At 37.5% G+C, this 21,680-nt stretch overlaps 1 protein-coding gene across 5 annotated transcripts in view; it reads right to left on the reverse strand.

The window, feature by feature from the left end:
• The window catches only part of Pan3 (poly(A) specific ribonuclease subunit PAN3), a 115,004-nt gene that overhangs the window by 18,219 nt on the left and 75,105 nt on the right, over nucleotides 1-21,680 (reverse strand). For 3 of the 5 annotated variants that reach the window (XM_075972039.1, XM_075972057.1, XM_075972075.1), the window contains 7 exons: nucleotides 9,594-9,841; nucleotides 9,081-9,185; nucleotides 7,964-8,021; nucleotides 4,066-4,227; nucleotides 3,654-3,770; nucleotides 3,463-3,564; nucleotides 216-381 (listed from right to left, as the gene is read on the reverse strand). In XM_075972039.1, coding sequence (XP_075828154.1) covers nucleotides 216-381; nucleotides 3,463-3,564; nucleotides 3,654-3,770; nucleotides 4,066-4,227; nucleotides 7,964-8,021; nucleotides 9,081-9,185; nucleotides 9,594-9,841 — 958 coding nt within the window. The remainder of the gene's footprint in view (nucleotides 1-215; nucleotides 382-3,462; nucleotides 3,565-3,653; nucleotides 3,771-4,065; nucleotides 4,228-7,963; nucleotides 8,022-9,080; nucleotides 9,186-9,593; nucleotides 9,842-21,680) is intronic. The other 2 variants (XM_075972048.1, XM_075972067.1) reach the window with 1 other exon arrangement.

A 21,680-nucleotide genomic window follows, 5' to 3' on the forward strand; every position in this document is an offset into this window, starting at 1 on the left:
ACTGTCTCTTTATTCCCAGATACCTTGCTAAACTTCGGAAGTGTTCACAACCATCTGTAATTCCAGGAAACCCAATACCTTCTTCTGGCATCCCTGGGCACCAAGCACATGTAGTATGCATACATGTATATAGGCAGAACAGTTGTAGACTCAAAATTAAATAAATTTAAAAAAGACAGAAACCCAGATTCAAAAAAATTCAAAATGCTAAGTACCTTGTTTTGCCAGTTATCAGAATCTTGGTTGGATCCATTACTCGACATGCCAAACCTGCTGTGTGAATAGTACGCAGAGCAGAACTCAGCTGGACAATATATGCCCAAATGAGAGACTCTGGTAATAGTCCAGCATGCTGCCTGGGAAGTGGTCCATCATGCTGGCCTAGAAAGCAAATAAATTTTTATGCACGTTCAGAACAGTAAAAACCTAACAGATAAGCCAAGTGTTTCTAAAATTGAGATTATGGGTTTTATAAAGTTAAAGTAGCAGAGATCTCACTACTATTTCTTTTGACCAAATAGATGTTGAACAAAAACAAAAATTTAAAAAGCAGTATCCTTAAGAATGATGAAACAAACTATTCTAAGAAGTTGTCTTTATTCTAACAACTATTTATTCTAAGTCTTTTTGTCTGTCTGTTTTGTGGTACTGGGAATTTAACCTACGTACTCACACATACTAGGCAACAGCTCTGCCACTGAGTTCCATTCCCAGCTTTTTTAAAAAATTATTTAATTTTTTTATTATGTATACAATGTTCTGTCTGCATGTATGCCTTCCCGCCAGAAGAGGGCACCAGATCTCATAGATGGTTGTGAGCCACTATGTGGTTGCTGGGAATTGAACTCAGGACCTCTGGAAAAGCGGCCAGTGCTCTTAACCTCTGAGCCATCTCTCCAGCCCCCATCCCCAGCTTTTAAACTGCTTTTTCATCATACCTACTAGGTCAATGTCAATATTTAACTAAGTGACAGACATAAAAACTTAATTCAGATTTTGTTAATTATTTCCCTGAACATAATCTTATAGCCACATGGTTGTAAACCAACTTTCTGTGAATGAGGCTAAAAATGTGAAAATCAAATGGTTAATTACAAATAATTATAATAAATAGAAAGCACAAGCCAGGTGTCATGACATCTGCATATAATCCTGGCACTCAGGAAGCAAACCAGGATGCCTGCTCCAAGTTTCAGGCCAGGAGGGTCTACATAAGAACTCAGGGCCACAAAACAAGACCTTATTTCAAAAATCATGAATAAAAAAATAGTGACTATGTAATTACAACATTTTTAATAAGTACATATAAAACGAACCATTTCATCTCAATTTGGATAGAATGAAGACATTACACTCTACAAAGATGACTTAGAATTCTCCAAACAGCTCTTAGCAGAAGTTGATAAGATCATGTCAGAGGACCTGGGAGAGCCGTGCAAGTGTACAGCTCAACATGCATAAAACCTGCAGTTTAGCCCAAAGCACCACTACCAGGAAAAGAAGTTTGTACTTTAAAAAAATTTTTTACTTATTTTTTTTTAATTTTATTTATTAGTGCTCAGCATATATATCTGCAGGCCAGAAGAGGGCATCAGATTCTATTATAGATAGTTGTGGTTGCTAGGAATTGAACTCAGGACCTCTGGAAGAATTAGCCAATGCTCTAAACAAGAGTCATCTCTCCAGTCTCATGGAAAGAACTCTAAGACAAAGTCTACGTAGCCTTGGCTGTCTGGAACTTACTACAAAGAGAATGAGCTGGCCTTGAACTCAGAGACCTGCCTGCCCCTGCCTTCTAAGTGCTGAGATTACACCAGCTATTATACCTAGCTATTCTGTTTTTAGGACCAGAATCTTATGGTGTAGCCCTCCAACTTGTGGCAATCCTCCTGTCTCAGCTTCCTAAGTGTTAGGATTATAGGAGTGAGGACTTGAAGCAAACACATAGGGCTTATATCCCGTGAGATTCAATTCTAACTGTGCCAATCACTTCACATAATTTTAATCTCTATAATTTATATATGATCTCTATAATATGTATATATGCATAATGTGTCTAGATAAATATAATTTCTCTATCTCACATCATCCCCATCTTCTAAATAATGCACTTCTAACAAATTCACCTTTTTAAATAAGTTGCTAAAACAATAATCATACAGTAAGAGAAAACAATAGACATTCATGTGTGTATGGTGTATTATGGGAGGTTACAGAAGTGTAAAATGGGCTGGGTGGTGGTGGTAGCACATGTCTTTAATCCCAGCACTCAGAGGCAGAGGCAGGTAGATCTCAGTGAGTTGGAGGACAGTCTGGCCTACAGAGTGACTTCCAGAACAGCCAGAGCTGTTACACAGAACCTGTCAAGAAATGGGGGGGGGGGGGGGGGAGTGCAAAATGGAAGGACTAATTCTGAGAAAATGTAAACACTGAGATATTGTTTGAAATATAAGAACAGAATACAGATATTTTAAATTGGCAAAATGCTCTGAGTAGTTCTCAATAGAGAACACTGGTAATGTCTGCAGATCTCTCTGGCATCAGAGATGAGGTAGAGAGGTATCCAATAGGCAGGTAACAACCTGCACTATAAAAGAGCTACTACAAAACAAATGATGTAGCCCAAATGGCAACCGTGCTCAGGTTAAGACAGTTATAAATCAAAGCCAGCCACTTCACAGGTTGTTATTAAAGTAAAATCGAGCCATAACCATATTCATCTTTGTACCACATCCTCCACTGTGTGACCCGACAAAGAGAGACAGGACCACACTGTCCAACGCCTGTGTAACCACAGCTCTCTCCTTTCAGCTGTCAGAGTGCAAAAAGCACAATTATGAGCAAACCCAAGTATTATGCTTTGTATTCAAGAAAACCTTAGGATTAAAGCACAGCTACCAATGCGATGCGCTTCATTTTTGGCTTTACACTACAAAGTGAGATCATACACAAAAATGTAAGTTTTGACATCTCAAAATGGATTGGTATTTTTTTCTGGTATCATTTCCCCTCAAAATTAGCACATTTTGGACTCTAATTACAAATTTTTAGGTTTTTTTTTTAAATAGTTGGAATAGAAAATGACTTTAAATATTAGAAAAGGAGCAGAAAAAAAAATACTTCATTTAAGTAAAGTTACTTAAAACCTGACTTGACATGTAACAAACAAAAGCATATGTTTTGGGAAGTTAGTTTCAAAACTTATCACATAGGAACACTGGATGGTAAGACTATCAAATTATGTTTACAGGGTACAAAAAACATACTGACATAAAATCTGAGTCAATACATACACTCTCCTAGCTTGCTGCAAACCAATCCCAATTCTTTAAGATGCCTTAAAAAAGGTACAGTAGGGTTCTTAAAATGACAAGAATAAATTTCAATATATTTTAATATAAAACTATTGCTCCCCAGAAGAAAAGCATGCATCAAAGCATAGTCTGCTCACATCTCTCTTACCCCACTTTCTCTTTGTGAAGTAGGCATCTGCATTAGGGTCATTAAAGTGTCTGCTCATCATAGTTTCTCCTCCAGCATGGAAATCATATGCGAACACAAGAGCTTACAAGAAAACAGAAACACACATCACAGAAGTCCAGCTCGAGACAGTGAAATTCATGAGCAGAACCACCACAGGACCAGTTACTTACAGGGCTCAGCAAATGCTTTAGTGGTAAACACTTCACGCAGAGTCACAATATTTGAGTGTTGAATTTTTTTCCACATATCAACCAACACCATGCACTTTGTGTTGACAAGACGAAAACCTATAGAAGAAAATTTTCTACTATAATCAACCACAAATGACAGAGAAATATAAATTTCTAAAATGGTTTATTTTGCCTGTAAGGCATCAATTTTCAATTGGGGACAAAAAGAAAGGAAAGAAAGAAAAGAAAGGAAAAAGGAAAGGATAAAGAAAGAAAACAAAAATAGAAGTAAAGGAAAAGAAATCTTCTTTGTCTTCCAACGGGTGTGATAAATACAGCCCTGTTTCCAGGAGCGTGTGGACAATCTTAGTTCAAGTAATACACTCCTGACAGAGAGACCCATCTTCCTTACCGTGTATCCTCCGAAGGCAATATGGCAGATCATCTTTGCTATTTACAGCTTTGTAGCAAGATGTGATATACCCAAAATTACTTGATTTCTGTATCCGGTTTGGGGGTGGCAGTGGTTCTAGAGGGAAGAGGCTATGGTAGCTGTCAACTTCTGTGGGGACTGCTGAGTAAGTCACAGAAAAACAATTTTCATTCATAAATCACTCACAATATAAGAGAAATCAAATCCATCGATATTCACTGACAAATCCTAATAGATCTGTATCAGAACACAGTGTAGAACTTACAAGTCTATAAAACTAAGTACAGCTTCAGTACCAGTAAACCAGCTTACAAAGTAGCCAATGCACAAGTGAAGTTCACATGCTCAAAGTTATTTCCAGTCTCCTGGTAGCAAAATATAGGATTTTTGTTTTCAGAAATAATTACCAGAAATGAGTCATTACTTGATACATTTTTATTCTAATAAAAACAAAGATTTGTCATTATCTTTAGAGTATAAAGAAATTTGAAATAAGCAGCATTAAATCAGTATGCAAGAATGTACCTATAAACAAGACAGATGGCACCAAACTCTTAAAAACCTCCGGCTCAAGAAAGAACAACGGAAGGAAACTATGCTTGCTCCAGTAATTAAGAAGAGGTGTACATAAACCAGTGCTGACAATGTATTTAAAATAGTCAGGTGAAGGCACAAGAGGGAAATCAGCTATAGCAAGTATTTGCAACAACCTTTTAACGGCTACCATGGTTTTAACACCAAACAAATATACAAGGAAAAGACAAATTCTGTTCAATACACAGGGATTTCATAGCATATTCTATCTGGTTTTAGAAGTTGTACATTTTGAATTTGTGTGTGGTAGCTATGCATGACTGAAAATGGTCACAGAACAAAAAGGTTATGAATACAAGATGCTTAGCTCCGTCCTTCCTTCAGTCTGCTGAACTTGTGATACACTACTCTTGGATCTAATGAATTTCAAGGCCCCTATGCTGCATTCAAGCTTCCTCATGAACTCACTGAACACAGCTCTCTGAGCTCCAGTTCCAGTCTGCCCAGTCCTGAGCACAGAGCACTCTCCTAGTTTAGCCCACTCTCAACAGTCTTAATTTTCAAGTAACAAAGGGCTGGTTCTTTCTGAAACACTTCCTACTATCCTCAGGCACGGCCCCCTTTCCTATATTAGTGATTAGCAAATTCAACTGTCCTTGCAACTCTCTCTTTAGAGTCTAAGAGTCAGTGCTATGACAAACTCTGCTTTTGAAACAGCTATTCTGTGTATAATGTCTTATATAAATGTGTGTATTTCCTGCTGGGCAGTGGTGGCGCACACCTTTAATCTCAGCACTCGGGAGGCAGAGGCAGGCGGATCTCTGTGAGTTTGAGGACAACCTGGTCTACAAGAGCTAGTTCCAGGACAGGCTCCAAAGCTACAGAGAAACCTTGTCTCAAAGAAGAAGAAGAAAAAAAACCCAAAAACTTTGTTTATATTTCCTTGTCTCTAAGCTTCTCCAGAGTAAGAGTTCAATTTCATTAATACAACATCACTAATGTGTAGAAATTGTTCAGTATATTTATGGATTTGACATAAATTAAGTCTTGGTAAGATTGCTGGGTAAGATAGCTTGGTAAGATAGCTTTTGATTCATTATGGAAATTATATAAATCACTCAAATAAAAAATAGTAAAAATCAGAATACTATTTATATGTATCTGTTCTTCATGCTCCACTTCACACAGGTTTGAAAGTAACACTGAATCAGTCAGTACTTGTTTTATACCTGAGTTAAAACGCCACCTGGCATTAAGCACCAAATTACAGATTCAGGATTGGGGATGTAGCTCAGTGATAAGAAGCATACATGAGGCTCTGGGTTCAGTGTACCATAGCCAAGGGTGAAAAAGGCAGCAAAAACATTTGTGCTTTACCTAAAGGATCACACATTATTGGTGTCTGATTCTATAGAATGTATTCTACAGCTCTGGAAACCACAGATAATCGATAACACTGAGAAACAAATCTCTAGAAAGGAATAATATGTCCTGTGCAGTGCTGGTTCTACTGATGTCTTTATTCGACAGAAACCACATGAACTGCAAACCCTTGGATAGTTTAAACATTTCTAAAATATTTATTTATTTATTTATTATGCAATATTCTGCCTGTGTGTATGCCTGCAGGCCAGAAGAGGGCACCAGACCCTATTACAGATGGTTGTGAGCCATCATGTGGTTGTTGGGAATTGAACTCAGGACCTTTGGAAGAGCAGGCAATGGTCTTAACCTCTGAGTCATCTCTCCAGCTCCTAAACATTTTTTTTTGGGGGGGTGTTCTACTCATTTATTCATTGTATCTTAGTGTGGACATCCTAATAGCACTGTCCTTCCAGTCCACAAACGTAGGGCACCCTTCCATTGCATCCCAAATTCTTTCAGGGATTCCATGACAAATATTTCAAACTATTTTGTTAAACTTATTCCATCACTGGTATATGCTTATTTGTTATTTATCGGCTACGTGGAAAAAGCTATTTCTGAATGTTGGTTTTGTATCCAATAACTTTGCTGAATCTAGAATATTATTCTAGAACTTTTCTAGAATAGTCTTGCTGTTTTTATAGCAAGTATGACAAACTCTCTGAGCTGCAGTTCTAATCGGATGCCTTTATTTCTTTCTCTTGCCTGAGTGCTCTCTCTGGCTAAGGCTTGAAGTACAGATTTGAATGGAAGAGGTAAAAGTGGCATTCGTGTCATGTCCAAACTTTATAGAGAAAAGTTTTCGACTCATACCCATGCGCTTTTAGCTGCTAGCTTGTTTTATATGTGCTTTCTTGAAACGACCAAAGTTTACCTTGATCTAGAATCAGAAGTGCTGGGTAAATGGTATACAGATATACAGTTGGAATTTTCTAAAGCAGCTGCAGGTTCAACAATTTAAGCTATCATCACTGAGAACATGCGGATCTATATATAGCCTACTATACGTTGACAAGTTATCAGATCATTTCCTTATTTCCTTCTTGTGACACATTTGTTGGCTATAAGGTTTGTCCATAAAATGCCCACATTCATCTTTGGTCATCTTCCGGGTGAGCTGTTTGGTCAGGTCTTTTGTCTATTATTTGTCAGTTGCACAGACTGCAAATATCTCCTTCCAAGCTTTAGTTCTTTTTCTTTTTTCTTTTCTTTTTTTTTTTGGTTTTTCGAGACAGGGTTTCTCTGTGGTTTTGGAGCCTGTCCTGGAACTAGCTCTTGTAGACCAGGCTGGCCTCAAACTCACAGAGATTGCTTGCCTCTGCCTCCCGAGTGATGGGATTAAAGGCGTGTGCCACCACCGCCCGGCTTCAAGCTTTAGTTCTTTACAGCAGGTGTCTTTGGGTCTTTTTTTTTTTTTTTTAAGTTTTAATTTAGTAAAACTCATCAGTGTTTTTTTTTTTCTTGTGATTTTAGCCTGCAGTGCTGGGGAGTAGACCTGAGAGCTTGCACTTTCCAGGTAAAAGCTTTCCATTGAGCCTAGTATTTCTTCCCAGGGGAAAAAAAAGCTTCTTTGTGTCTTATATAGGACCTATTAAAGGCTTTTACTGTTTAATCTATTAAAAGGCTTTCTCTAGATACTGGTATAAACAGTGGGAGTTTTAAAAGTTCTTAGGCATATAAGCTGTTAATCTATTAATTTTTTAAAAAATGAGGCTTAATATATGATCCAGTTACACACCCCACCCACTTATGTGGGTTTTTTTCTTTTTCTCTTTTCCCTACCCCCCAAAGACAGGGTTTCTCCATGTAGTCCTGGCTGTCCTGGAAGTCCCTCTGTAGACCAGGCTGTCCTGGTTCAAACTCTGAGAGCCTGCCTCTGCCAGGGGTGAGGGTGGAGGTGTATCAATATGCATTTTACCTGGCATGTCTGCTTGATCAATTTGAGCCATTGTTATTAAATGTCTGTTGATCAGCTCCTAAGAACAAGAAACAAGCATATTAAATAACAGATTATAAGTAGAGCCTCTGATATCTTAGATTTTTTTTCACTGTAACTAAATAATATTTTTTATTTACTACTTTTAATACGCCTATAACATTTCTAGAGACATTAATATATATAAATTCCAACCCTAGATAGACTTGCTACCATAATTGAGGTTGAGTTTACATTTAAAAGAAAAAGGTGCTATAAATCAGAATGAAATACATAAAACATCTATTAACCTCATCAATAATTCATTCTAAAATCATTACACAGAAAATGGAGATGTAGCCCAGTATTTGCCTAGCATGCACAAGGTCCTGGATTCTATCCCCAGCACTGCAAAAAGAAATAACTTGCACACGTACACTCATTCACGTACACATGCATGCACACACTTGGAGAACCTTTTGCAAAATAAAAATATTTTTGAGAAGGCACATGTAAAAAGCTATAAATATCAAGAACATCTAAGTTGTTTAAAACAAAATAAACTATTTTATAAAACTTACTTTAAAATTTTTGTTATGTTATTCAAAGAAAAGTTTACTGTATCAAACTATTAGCAACAATTGCAAGGTTAGAAACCATTTAAATTATGTATGCTCTATTTAAAGAACCCTTTCCATGTGATGGCTCAGTGAGGAAAGGCACTTGCTGTCAAGCCTCATTAATCTGAGTTTGGTACCCAGAATCCACATGGTGGAAGGAAAAAAATTCAACTCCCACAAATCTTCTAACTTCCATACGCTTTCCCTAATATATTGAAGTAAGCATGCATATACACACAAACAAACAAAGCAACCCATGTAAAGAGTCCTTTTTGAACAAAGAACACAAAGCACAGAAAGGAAGCACATTTAAATACTAAATTCTATATTTCATACTCTAATACATTATTTAAGATTTCCTTAAACATACACAAAACTTCCATGTTCTAAATCTCCTTGCTTAGGCGATGGTGTGAGACTAGACAGTGGCCTGCACATCCATTCTCCTGCTCTAAAGCATAGCCAATAATCAGTGTCTGCCCGAGCTTCTAAAAGCATACCTGTCGGAGCTCATCAGCCATGAAGAAGGAAGGTGCATTTGCTTTTGGTTGCATATAAGCAACATGAGGTGCAGTTGGAGGATAAATATGATAGTTTGGAAATACCTAAAATGGCAAGGAGGAGGAAAATGTAATCATCGGTTTTTCTCCATTATAAAAGTTTAATTTTTATCTGATAGCAAAAAATTGATACATTTGAAATGTTTTAATAATAGTGAACTAAACACTTCAGACAACAACTGTTAGAAGAATACTTTCTGAAAAAAATCACTTTGTAAATCTTCTATTTCGATAATTTTAAATTTTATTTAAAAACAATAATTTTAAAAAGTCTAAGAAGAAAAATATTTATTCAGCTATAAAATTTCAGGCCCGACTAGGCCTTTGAATGAGTTAAAAAAGTTAAGTATGTTTTCCCATCTCTATAAACCTCCCAATATGATGGGTGCCCTTCTCGTTAGTGAGGAGCAGCTTTCCTAAGAGTGCCAATTCCCTCTGTAATGGGAGCCGTACCATTCCAGTCAAAGGTGCTGGAGTTGTATCTGTATAGAAGTAAGTTGTCCCTCCGACAGTCTCCTTCTGGATCACCTGACCAGAGGACGGAGTCTGAGAAACAGGGTTATTGGCAGGAGTGGAGGCACTAGGCGGCACCATGAAACTCGCTGGGTTTGGAGTGTGGCTTCTTCTTCTAGGAGCAGGAGAGGTATGTGGAGTAATTTTGGGGGAATGGAGAGGGGAAGATCCAGCAGAGAGTGACATTCCTGGGGAAGATGCAAAATAGAGTCTCAGTGGAGCAGCAGATTGGTTTTAGAGGGAAAAAAATTCTGAAAATAAAATGTAAACACTCGTGTGGAAGAAACATTAATTTAAAGTGCAAAGAAAAAAAATCTTGTTTTAAGGAAAATGCCAATTAAAGTAAAGGCAAAGGAGTTTCTTTTTCTTAATATAGTCATTTCCGAATGAATCAGCAACAGGCTGCTTCTTATCAAAGTCGATAACCTAACCCTATAGTAAGAATCACCAGAAATTTAACAATTTAATGAAATAATGAAAACTACCAGAACTGAGGCTCTTGAATAGCTTTTTCTCAAGTTTTTTAAACTGTTTATTACTGCCCAAACAACACAATTCCCTAAATGTTATGGTATTAAAATTCAAATTAATAAAAATCTACTAAATTTCTTCAGCCAAATACAACAGCTAAGACTATGTTAAAATACATGGTGGCAGATTAAGCACCAAATCTTTAAATAAGTCCTGTTTTGATGCCTGTATGTAACTCTAGGCATACACCAATTAGCTAGAAATTGGGGCAAATGCGTGCAAGTTACTCAACCACAGCCCAAGGACACCACCTGAACAAAGTACCCTCTCCCACAAATGCTGCAGAGGAGGGAGAAGCAATGTTTTTACCCTTTGGAATATTTCAAGCCAGCTGAGAAAACGAACGAGTAACATGTGAAAGCATAAGATGATTTACAAAACACTCAAACAGAACATATATACTGATAACAACATGCATAAATGCAGAAGAAATGCAAATTAACTAGAGCCAGGTGAGTTAGTCACAGGTTTAATGAAGGTGGCTGGTTTGAGCTGAGATGGAACAGGCGATCTAGAGCTACAAATCGCACTTGTCCAAAACCTGTTTGCTATTTCGGGAATGTCTAAAAACCTTCACAATTGGAAAAAACAAACAAACAAAAAGCCCGAAAAACCTTTGGCCATAGAACTATTACTAATGGGATGTGTTTCAATTTGTAGTGTCTCATAAGACATCAAGGCTTTGTTTTCAGAAAATAAGGTGAACAAAATTGATGTCTCTAAAGAGCACTTTGTACTTCTAAAGGGCTTCAACACAATGATGGCAACAGTTTATGTGCACCTACCAGCAAGCAGGTAGGCTAGGTAGTAACAATACAAGACAGAACCTAGACACAGAGTTTATGTCCTTTAATCAAAGACACATGTACAAAGCCAACAAGGAGTCAGGACTCAAATGCAAGTCAACTGCAAATTCTCAACCAAGCACTGTCCAATTGCTATAATTCAGCTTCTGCTATATCAACAATGAAGCAGATCAGAAATTTCAAATACCTCAGAAGAAACTTTAAAACTCTGTAGCTTTTTTTAAAAAATATTTATTTATTATGCATATAATATTCTGTATGTCTGTATGCCTGAAGGCCAGAAGAGGGCACTAGACCTCTTTACAGATGGTTGTGAGCCACCATGTAGTTGCTGGGAATTGAACTCAGGACCTTTGGAAGAACAGGCAATGCTCTTAACCACTGAGCCATCTCTCCAGCCCCACTCTGTAGCTTTTTTTAAAAAAAGAAAACTACTTAGTTAATAATATGGACTGAATTTACATAGTTTCCCCTAAAGCTAATTTCTAAGTATCCCTGAGAGGAAAATCCTGAAGGTCAAAGATGAACAAACTAGTTCACTACTTTTCTGTTTTTATCAGCACTGTGTGTGGCAGTGGTCCTGTCCCCTAACCCATGCCAGGCACTAATCTAAACGTTTTCCTGAGGATCAGCCTACTTCATCCTCATACCACAGATGAGCAAACTAACTCAAAGGCCAAAGGAATTATAAGTAAAAATACAGATTAACAGACAAGATTTAAACTCAGATTCAATCAACTCCAATTTCTATCTCATCTGAAGGACAAGAAAGAGAATGTGGAGCCATTTCAGTAGTGTCGGTGATGACTTGGCTTATGTGGGAGGAGATGTAGCTAAGCTAATGGGAAGGTCCGGGCCCTTCGTAGGTATAGAATTAAAACACAAATCAAGTCTGTAAGACTAAATACATGCCACGGCAAACACCGAAGGGGAGTGGGGAGGGAAAGCTGCACAAGCAGAATTTACACTACAGAGTATCAAGACTTCGCTGAATCATTCTCAATTCTGATAATTTTGTTTGTTTGTTTGTTTTTTCTATAGCTAAAGGTAAAATTACCTACAAAACTGACACTGCGTCACTCACATATTTATAGAATATTAAAGAACAAGGCGGAATTTGCACTTAAGTGCTTAAACAACAATGTACCTTGACATGCCTGTTAATAAACACAACAGCATGGAGGAGTAGAAAAATACTACATAAACAAGTCACACATAAGGGTACTGATTTACAATGAACAAACTGCCTAATCAGGGGGAGATGATCCACAATTAAGAGCCCTTGGCTAAGCACACACCTGAATTCCCAGCACACACGAGGCAGAGGCAGGAGAATAACACATCTGAGGTCAGTTTAATCTACAAAGTGAATTCTAGGCTGTCCAGGGTCAAACAGAAAGATACTGTCTCAAAAATACTTTAATTAATAATAAAAAAAATTCCTACCTGAAAACACTTTCCCTTCCACATCTTTAATCACAAAATAATTTCTGAAACGATTCAGAATCTACTTGTTACAGAAAAAAAGTCAACTACTAAAAATGATATTGAAAAATGTTATTTCTTCGTTTGAAATTCCATTTCATGTCAGTGTCCACCTGCAATTTGTCTTTCCTTATGAGAAGGATTATCAGTGGTTATTACAGCACACTGGCACTCAGCCAACAGAACGCTAAATCATAGTAAGTAACACGTAACAAATCAGCATAGAAGACAATTTAGAAGAATAAAAACATATATTTTAAATACCTTAAATTAACAATATTCACTATCATAATTTCTGAATTACCTTTTTTTGTCAATCATGGTCAGGGTGACACTGTCTATAATTTCAAGCTCAAAAATCTAAGTAACCATAAGCATAAACTATTGTAGAGCACCTGGAAAGTGTCCATATAAACAGAAGTGAGCAACAACACAGAAGTAGACAGATACTCAAAGCTATTAGCAAGCAAAGAAATGAGAGACAGATAACTCGGGCTGATTTATGGCAAAAAAAAATGACCATTGCTTTTAGAGGCGTAATTGTATTTCTAAATTATTACTATTTTCTGGTTCTTTGAGAAAGTAGTTCTCTGTAGCCCTGGCTGTCCTGTCACTTGCTCTGCACACCAGGCTGGCCTCAAACTCAGAGATCTGCATATCTCTGCCTCCCAAGTGCTGGGATTAAAGGCATGTGCCACCACGCCCTGCCAGATTTCTCTAGAAATCTTAAGAGAAACAAAAAAAGACTTGCAAACAATAATAAAAAAATTCATCAAATTAAATGAGATTATACATATTAAAAGCTAATAATAGATACAAACTCAATCATTTCCCCCCAAATAGAACAAGTAGTTTGGATAATACTGTTTCTAGAAAACAAGAGCACACAAATGCCCTCTTCAACCTGATGGAGGTTATGGATACACAGTATCAGAAGAGTGTCCCACACAAGAGTTTATAATACAGTTAGGAATAAAAAACAAGACGAAGAGCTAAAGCAGAATTTGAAGATATTTGAAATATAGCCTTGAGTCCATAACACATGGAGAACAGAACCTAAATCCTGTGCAAAGCAAGGACTCTGGAAAAGATGTAAGAACAGTGAATACAGAGCTAGAGAAGGAAAAGGGAGTCTGCTTGTACAGAAGGGAAGGAATGGGCAGAGCTTGATTTGAAAAAACTGGAACATTACACCCTGTAGGCACTACTCAAGTTAAACTGTACTTTGCAAATTAGAACAATACCAGTCAACCTATATACATCTCATGCACAGGCCTAAGACGGCACCTTACAGGAATGTAATACAGACAGACACTTAGAGGAAGGAAGCACTACACTACCTTGATGAATGCCTCCACTCTTAGAGAGTGCATGCATGGTCCCCAGAAAACAATCCCACTTGGAAACTCAAACCTAAATGGTGGCACACACCAATAATCCTACCACTCAGGACGCAGAGGCAGGACTTCCAGTTCAAGGCCAGCCTGTGACATGAAGCTAGATTCTATTTCAGAAATCAAAAACTAATAAAGTTCAAATGCACAATATTCATGAGAATTCACACTGATACAAAATATCCCAGATATCAGCATATACAGGGAGCTATGAAAAAATAACTCTCGCTATTAAAACAAAGGATACAAAAATCAACAGAGCAAATAAGCTCTCTAAAAGCTAAAAAAAAAGCAAAAGCATCAAAATTGAAAGAAAAAGCTCTCAGAAGGTGAACTAAAGCAGATCAAGAAAAGACATTAAGGAGACTAGATAAAAATGAAACTAAAGAGTACAAAAGACTGATTAAGAGATATAAAATGAAGTTGAACATCCAGGAGAAAAAAAGTTTTGAAGAAGCAATATTCAATCAGATAAAACAGAACACCACCAACAAAAAACCTACACACCTCATCAATAAATTCTAAGAACAATGGCTCTGCAGAGAAAGGGAGGGGAAGAAGGTAGGTGTGTAGGTGTGTGTGTGTGTGTGTGTGTGTGTGTGTGTGTGTGTGTGTGTGTGTGAGAGAGAGAGAGAGGGGGGGGGGGGGAGGGAGGGAGGGAGGGAAGGCAAACATACCAGAACACTAGTCTATTTTAGGACTCATCGCTGGAATTTTTGTGGTAAAAAACAATTCAACAACCAATTCATTAAGAAAACAATTCCTTACCTAAAAACCCTGGAATGTAAGAGTGGGAGAATATTATTTTTAAAAAAAAGTCTGAGATATTTCAAAGTACAAATGGAGGTCAAATTCTAGAAAAGTGTAATACTGAGAAAGGAGATAAGCTAAAAGCCATTAGAGATTAGTACTTGCTGGCAGTGTAGCTCAATGACAAAGGGCTTGCTTAGTGAGCACAAATCCTTGTGTTCTATCTCAGCACTGGAAAACAAGTGGAGAAAAGGAAGGAAAAAAATTTCTTGTACTTTTTACTTAGGAGGATAAAAATTAAAACCTTAGGGTGATCAACCTAGAAATCACAACAAACCAGTTATCATTGCACACACCTGTAATTCAAGTACTCAGGAGGAGGATCACAAGGGGGAGGTCTTGCCTTGCGGGGAACAGTAATAAAACAGAAACAAAACACATCGTGTTCAATACAAATTTCATATTATATGTAGAACAGCTTTTAAAATGTATACAAAAGAGAGAAAGAGAGAGCCAGGCGTAATGGCCTTTAATCCCAAAGCACTCAGGAGACAGAGGCAGGCAGACTCTGAGTTAGAGGCCAGCCTGGTATACAAAGGAGTTAAAAGACAGCTAGGGCTGTTACACAGAGAAGCCCTGCCCTGAAAAACCAGATAAACAAACAAATAAATCAAACTGAAAGTCCTAAAAACTAAAACCATGAAACTGTAAGAAGAAAACAGGTGTAAGCCCCTGTGGCCTTCAACTGAGCAATGGTCTTGATGCCTACAGCACAAACAATAAAGGAAAACATGTAAAATGTTCAAACTGGGACTAATAAGAACTTATATTTGTGTACTTTGTAAGGAGTGATCATGGCGGGAAGGCTGCAGTAAAAGTCTAGTGTGTACAATAGAAAGAGAACCATTTAGAGTGCACAATAAAAACAACTGAATTAAATAACTATCAAGCAATTTGACCAGAGATATCTTCAAAGACAACATATAAATGCAAATTGAGCATATGAAAAGAAACATAACACTAGGGACATGAAAATCAGAACCACAATGGCATATCCTATCATTCTCTAGAATGCTTACAGTCAATTAAGAGCATGGTAACAAATGCTGTTGGTGAAGAAGGATGAAATCTGAGCTCTTATTCTTTCTGGCAGAAATGTAAAATGGTGGTGCAGTGATCTTGAAAAGAATTTAGCAGTTCTTTAAGTTATTAAAGTTAGCATGTCCTGAAAATTCCAAAACTGTGTGTATTTCCCAGTAGCAGTAAGAACATATGTCCATGCAAGGAATGTACGTGAATGCCCATTAGCACATGATCATCACTAAGTGTAACCAATCCAAATATCTTTCAACTAAGAAACAGCTCAGTGAGATATGGTATACTGCATAGACTACAACAAACAAGAACCCACACTACTATGGGAACCATAAAACACTAAATAAAATGGCCAAGTACATAAGGACCACTAAGTACAAGATACTATTTGCAAGAAGTTCACAAATGGGCAAGCCTAGGAATAGAAAAGCAGAGTTGAGGCTCTAAAGACGGGAAAAGAGAAGTGCACAGACTAGAAAAAGCACAGTTTATCTACTTAGCTCATAGTCACAGTTGCAGTCTTGTGACTACACCAAAATCAAGTGAGCCACATGCACACTTAAGGTTTCAGTCTTACAATATGTAAACTAAATACCAACAAAAATACTTAAAAACCAAATCATTCCAATGACCTAGTTGAATGAGGCAGGGGAGCAATGAAATAGAACATACACAAAACCTACCTCATTTATGTTAACTAGTGTTTAAAAAAAAGCATAAACTACACACAAACGAGTAGACTTTGGAAAAAATTAATTAAATTCTTATCTGTTATTCAGATGACAATTCTACTTAAATGAACCTAAAAAATATGCTAGTTCAGCAAAAGTAACAATATGCACAAGCTAAATATATCTGTGTGGGAAAGAATGCATTGAAAAAGTGAGAATAGAACAATTAAGAAACACAAACAAAGAGGAAGTTAGAAAAACAAATGGGGGGGGTAGTAATTACATCAATAATAGTAAGAGGCGATCAACACCATAGTCCTTAAGATATTCTAGACTTTTGTAGGAATTCATCAAGACAACAGGGCTGCTCTTGCAGAGGACTTGGGCTCAGTTCCCAGGAAAGCACATGGTGGCTCATAACCATCTGTTAACTATTTCTAGGGAACTCAATGATCTCTCTCTGCCTCCATGGGCACCGGCACTGTGTTCTAACACAGAACACATACATAGGCAAAACACTCAAACACAAAAAATTAAACAAATACATCTTTAAGAAAAAAAGACACCAGGACACCAAAAAGAAGCTCAAATATACATGAAAAACAAATATTAAAAAGGCTGAAAAATGGTTCAACAATTCTCAGCACCCACAGGACAGATAACAATCATCGTAACAGAAATTCTGGGGATTCAGTAACCCGTGATTACTGCATGCATACTGGGAAACACCCTTACACAGGAAATGGAAAAAAAAAAAAAGATGGTAAAACAAACTTCAGGGAAAAGGTGACTGAAGTAGTCAGATGTGACAACATGCTAGGCTCTAATGCTATTTTTTTTTTGGAAAAAGAAAACATGTAAAAATACAAAAAGACAAATGTCAAAAAAAAAGATCCTTAATCCCAGCACTAAGGGGACAGAGGCAGGCAAATCTCTGTACGTTTGAAGCCAACCTGATATACAGAGTTACTTCCAGGACACCCAGAACTACATAGAAAAACCCTGTCTGGGAAAAAGGGAAGGGGCATTATGTCGTCGTTGTCATCTCCCACCAAGGAAAGAAAAAGTTAACTAAAAAGATCAATTTGAACACTTTTAATAAAGTTAAAGTTAATAAAGAGTTAACCTATATAAGGCATAGTTCTTAAAACTCAGTAAGGAAAACAAAACAGTGGCTTGCCTCTCATCCCAGCACCGAAGAGGAAGTGGCAGGCAGATTTTTATAATAAGAGACCCACCAGGGAGAAATAGCAAATTCCAGGCTAGCCACAAACACATTCTGAGACCCTGTCTCAGATTAAAACACAAAGGAACCAGAAGGAAATAAATTATGCAACTAATAATACAAAATTCAAATCCCTCAAACATAAAGGTATCTGTGTACTGATAAAGAAAAGGAAATTATTATTTATGTACAGTATATTGTGTGTGTGTGTGTGTGTGTGTGTGTGTGTGTGTGTATGTACATGATGTAGGTAGCCATATCCATGTGAGGATGTCAGAGATCAATAACATGTGTCTTCCTCTATCATTCACCATTGTACTTTTAAATCCAATTGTGTGTGTGTGTGTGTGTGTGTGTGTGTGTGTGTGTGTGTGTGTGTGTGTGTGTGTTGGGGGAAGGACAGACAGACACAGACTGCACTTGTGTGCAATGCCTATGGAGGCCAAAAGAATGGTAAGATTCCTTGGAGCTTGAGAGCCACCAGATATGGGTTCTGGGAAGTGAGCTCAGGTCCACTGAAAGAATGATCAAGTGTTCTCAGTCACTAAGCCGTCTCTCTAACATCTCCATCTAATTTTTTGAGGCATGGAACTAACTAGCTAGACTGGCTGACCAGCAAGCCTCTGAAATGCTCCTGTCCCTGCCTCCTAGAACATGCACCTCTGTACTCTGCATTTTATTATGTGAATGTTTACTGAGAATTCAAACTCGGGTTTTGAAGCTTGCTCAGCAATCATCTTAGCAATGAGCCATTTCCCTCAGGCTCCAAGAAACAGAAATTGAAACTGGCTTGTCAGAGTGGTAAAAATAATACAGTTTTATTGGGGGGCTGGCAGTGGGTAAAGTCATTTACTGCCAATTATGATGACTGGAGGTCATCATACAGCACAAAACACATACAGCATAAAAAACATTAGCTGGATGATTTGCAGTTAAAGTGTTTGCTGGAACCCATGGTAATGATAGGAGAGTCACTGAGTAAGTGTCTCATAAGTAAATGGTAAGGGTATTTTAAATTCCATTCTAGCAATTATAAAGCAATCTTTTTAGAGTAAGATGGCTCATCAAGTCAAAGTGCTTACCTTGAAACATTGTAACCTGCATCTGATGCCCATAGGCCATGTAAACGTCAAAAATCCATTCTAAAAAGTTGTCCTCTGACCTCCATTTGTGCTTACTGATATATATGCCCACCCCACATTTTTGTGGGACAGTAGTGGCACATGCCTTTAATCCCAGTACTCAGGAGGCAGAAGCATGCGGATCTCTAAGTTTGAGACCAGCCTGATCTGTAGAGTGAGTTCCAGGACAGCCAGGGCTACACAGAGAAACCCTGTCTCAAAAAGCAAAAATAAACTCCCAATTTAAAATAAAGTAATTCTTTTCTTCAATGGGAAAATTTAAAACAGATGTTTCCTCAGAAACAAATGTATCCAAGGTTCCCAGGATGACCATCATACAAAACGGTAAAACACTGGTTTTAAAAGTGGCAACAGGGGCTAGAGAGACGGCTCAGCAGTTAAGAACACTGGCTGCTCTTCCATAGGTTCTGAGTTCAATTCCTAGCAAGCGTTTGGTGGCTCACAACCATCTCTATTGGGATCTGATGCCCTCTTCTGGCATAAACGTACACAAGCAGATAGAACACTCTTACACAAACAGCTGGAAACAATACAAATATGTCATGTGCCCAAATCTATATGACAACAAACTAAGGGCTTAGCTATCGTATGAGGGGGAAAAAAGTAAGCCAGATATAAAATTAGCATTTGTAGAAAACTTACAAGCTATTATGTATCTACACAACAGAAAAAAAAAATGAACCAAGAAAACCCTTGTTTCTTAAGGACATCGATTCTGACACTACCTGAGAAGAAGTCTAACAACCATGTGTAAGATCCAAACACAAAACTATAAAATTTCACAGAGAGTTTTAAGATAAACATGTTAAAGACAATTTGGAAAACAAAAATATGGTGGGATGGACTTCTCTTCCAGACAGACAGTGCTATAAAGAGAAGTCTCTTCACTTCTAACAACTTGCTCCTCCTACCAATACCAGCCCACTTTGTCAACACAAGACATGCTAGGGAGCTGTCCAGAATGTACATCAACCTTCACTTTTCTAAAATAAGATATTTAAAAGTAACAGCATCAGAAAGATATTGAACATTCCTTATGTTATTGCCTGTAAATAAAGCTGACTGACAATATAACTCTTAAATTCTTCAGTGATTTAAGTGATTAAAAACACTTTGAGTCCAAGACTCACACATTCAGAAAGTCACTAGAATGCATACCATTCAGCACATAGCTCTAACAGCTAAGATGTATTACTGTGGTGCTCAATAGTGGTAAGAGAAAAAGACACAGTTGGAACCTAAAAGGACAATACATTCTGTGGTCCATGAATCCACTCAGCACTCTACATTTTACATGCAAGGAAAAACCTATGAGGATTTGATGCCCGAAGTTGTTTCTATGAACCAGACCCAAAGGTATCACCTGGGCCAGCACAAAGGAATTATGAAGTCTGGGAAGAAACAGACTGTGTAACACAAACACCACTGCAGAAGAGCATTTTAGCAAAAAAAGACTGAGAAGTCTTCAAAATTCAGTTCTCATATACCAGCTGCACAGCAGTCTCCCAAGCAGGCCTTTAAGGATTGCACTTTGGGCCAGATTTCTGCATAGATGCCATAAATTGTCCCCAGGATGGCTATCATTTGATCATTACTTTGCTCTACAACTATAAGAGAAACTAAGAGCAAATGTTCTGGACTTCTTGACTAGATACATTTTTCATAAAAGAAGAGAAGATAAAAAGGTTGGGGGGAATAAGAGAACACAGTAACGAACAAGGAATATAGTTTGTTGGTAGTCTTCACCAGCACGGTACCATAAGGACCTGAGTTTGAGACCCAGTACCCCACCTCCCCCCTCCACACACACACAGGTTACAGGCACATATGCTAATTTTAAAAGGTTAACACTGAGACTAGAGAGATAGATCCGTGGTTAAGAGCACCTACTATTCCTCCAGAGATCATGAGTTTGGTTGCTAGAACCCTCACTGGGTGAGGCTCACAAATACATGTTAACTCCAACTCCAAGAAACACAATGCCCTCTTCTGGCCTCTCAGGAAAGGTGTAGGCATGTACACATACATACAATTCTCTTTCTCTCTCTCTCTCTCTCTCTCTCTCTCTCTCTCTCTCTCTCTCTCTCTCTCTCTCTCTCTCACACACACACACAATTCATTCTCCCTCTCACACACACATACACTTTTTTTTTAAAAAAATGGTCTTTAAAAATAAAAGGCAAAACTGGCATAGAATATGAAAGGCCCTGAACCCAGAACCACATCAGAAATGGGGAAATGTAAGCTTTAAAAGGAACACTGACTCAACATTTCAATAGATAAAATTGTCTTTTAGAGGCTGGCAAGTTAAGTCAGAGCAAACAAGGTCAATTAAATGATCTTTGTTTAGAGTACTGATATTTTAAGAAGAGAAGGTGATGTTTTAAGAAGACAGAGAAGTGTCTAAAAGACACTTAATGATGAAAATTTTTCTCCATGTAACAGTTATTTTACACAGACATTAGAAAAGTTGATGGAAGACATACTAACTTAAAAACTTACTAAAATAAAATAGTTTTCTTACTCTTATGTTGTTTTGTTTTGAGACATTGATTCATTATGAATGCAAGAACAGCCTTAAACTCACTTTGTAGCTAGCATAGATTGGGCTTGAACTGACAATAATCCTCCCTCCTCCTTAAGAATAATCTCTCTGTGTATCCTGTGCATACCCTTGATCACATGTTTTTAATAAAATAATCATTATTAGAATAAACTTACAATTCTAGATTTAGAAATCCCCAGGGTCAATTCATAACAGATAACACATTGAGTTATCAATTAACTCAAGATTATTGTTTATAATAAACTAGAAATTTGAATCGAATTCACTAAAGCAACTGCTTTTAAAACTCCAATTTTAAGCCCAAAGAAGGTGAAGCTTTCCCTACTCCTTACACACTCAGGTTTCCTTGGTCAGTAACAACA

This window comes from Microtus pennsylvanicus, chromosome 1 (assembly GCF_037038515.1).
Source record: "Microtus pennsylvanicus isolate mMicPen1 chromosome 1, mMicPen1.hap1, whole genome shotgun sequence".
Classification (NCBI taxonomy): Eukaryota; Metazoa; Chordata; class Mammalia; order Rodentia; family Cricetidae; genus Microtus; species Microtus pennsylvanicus.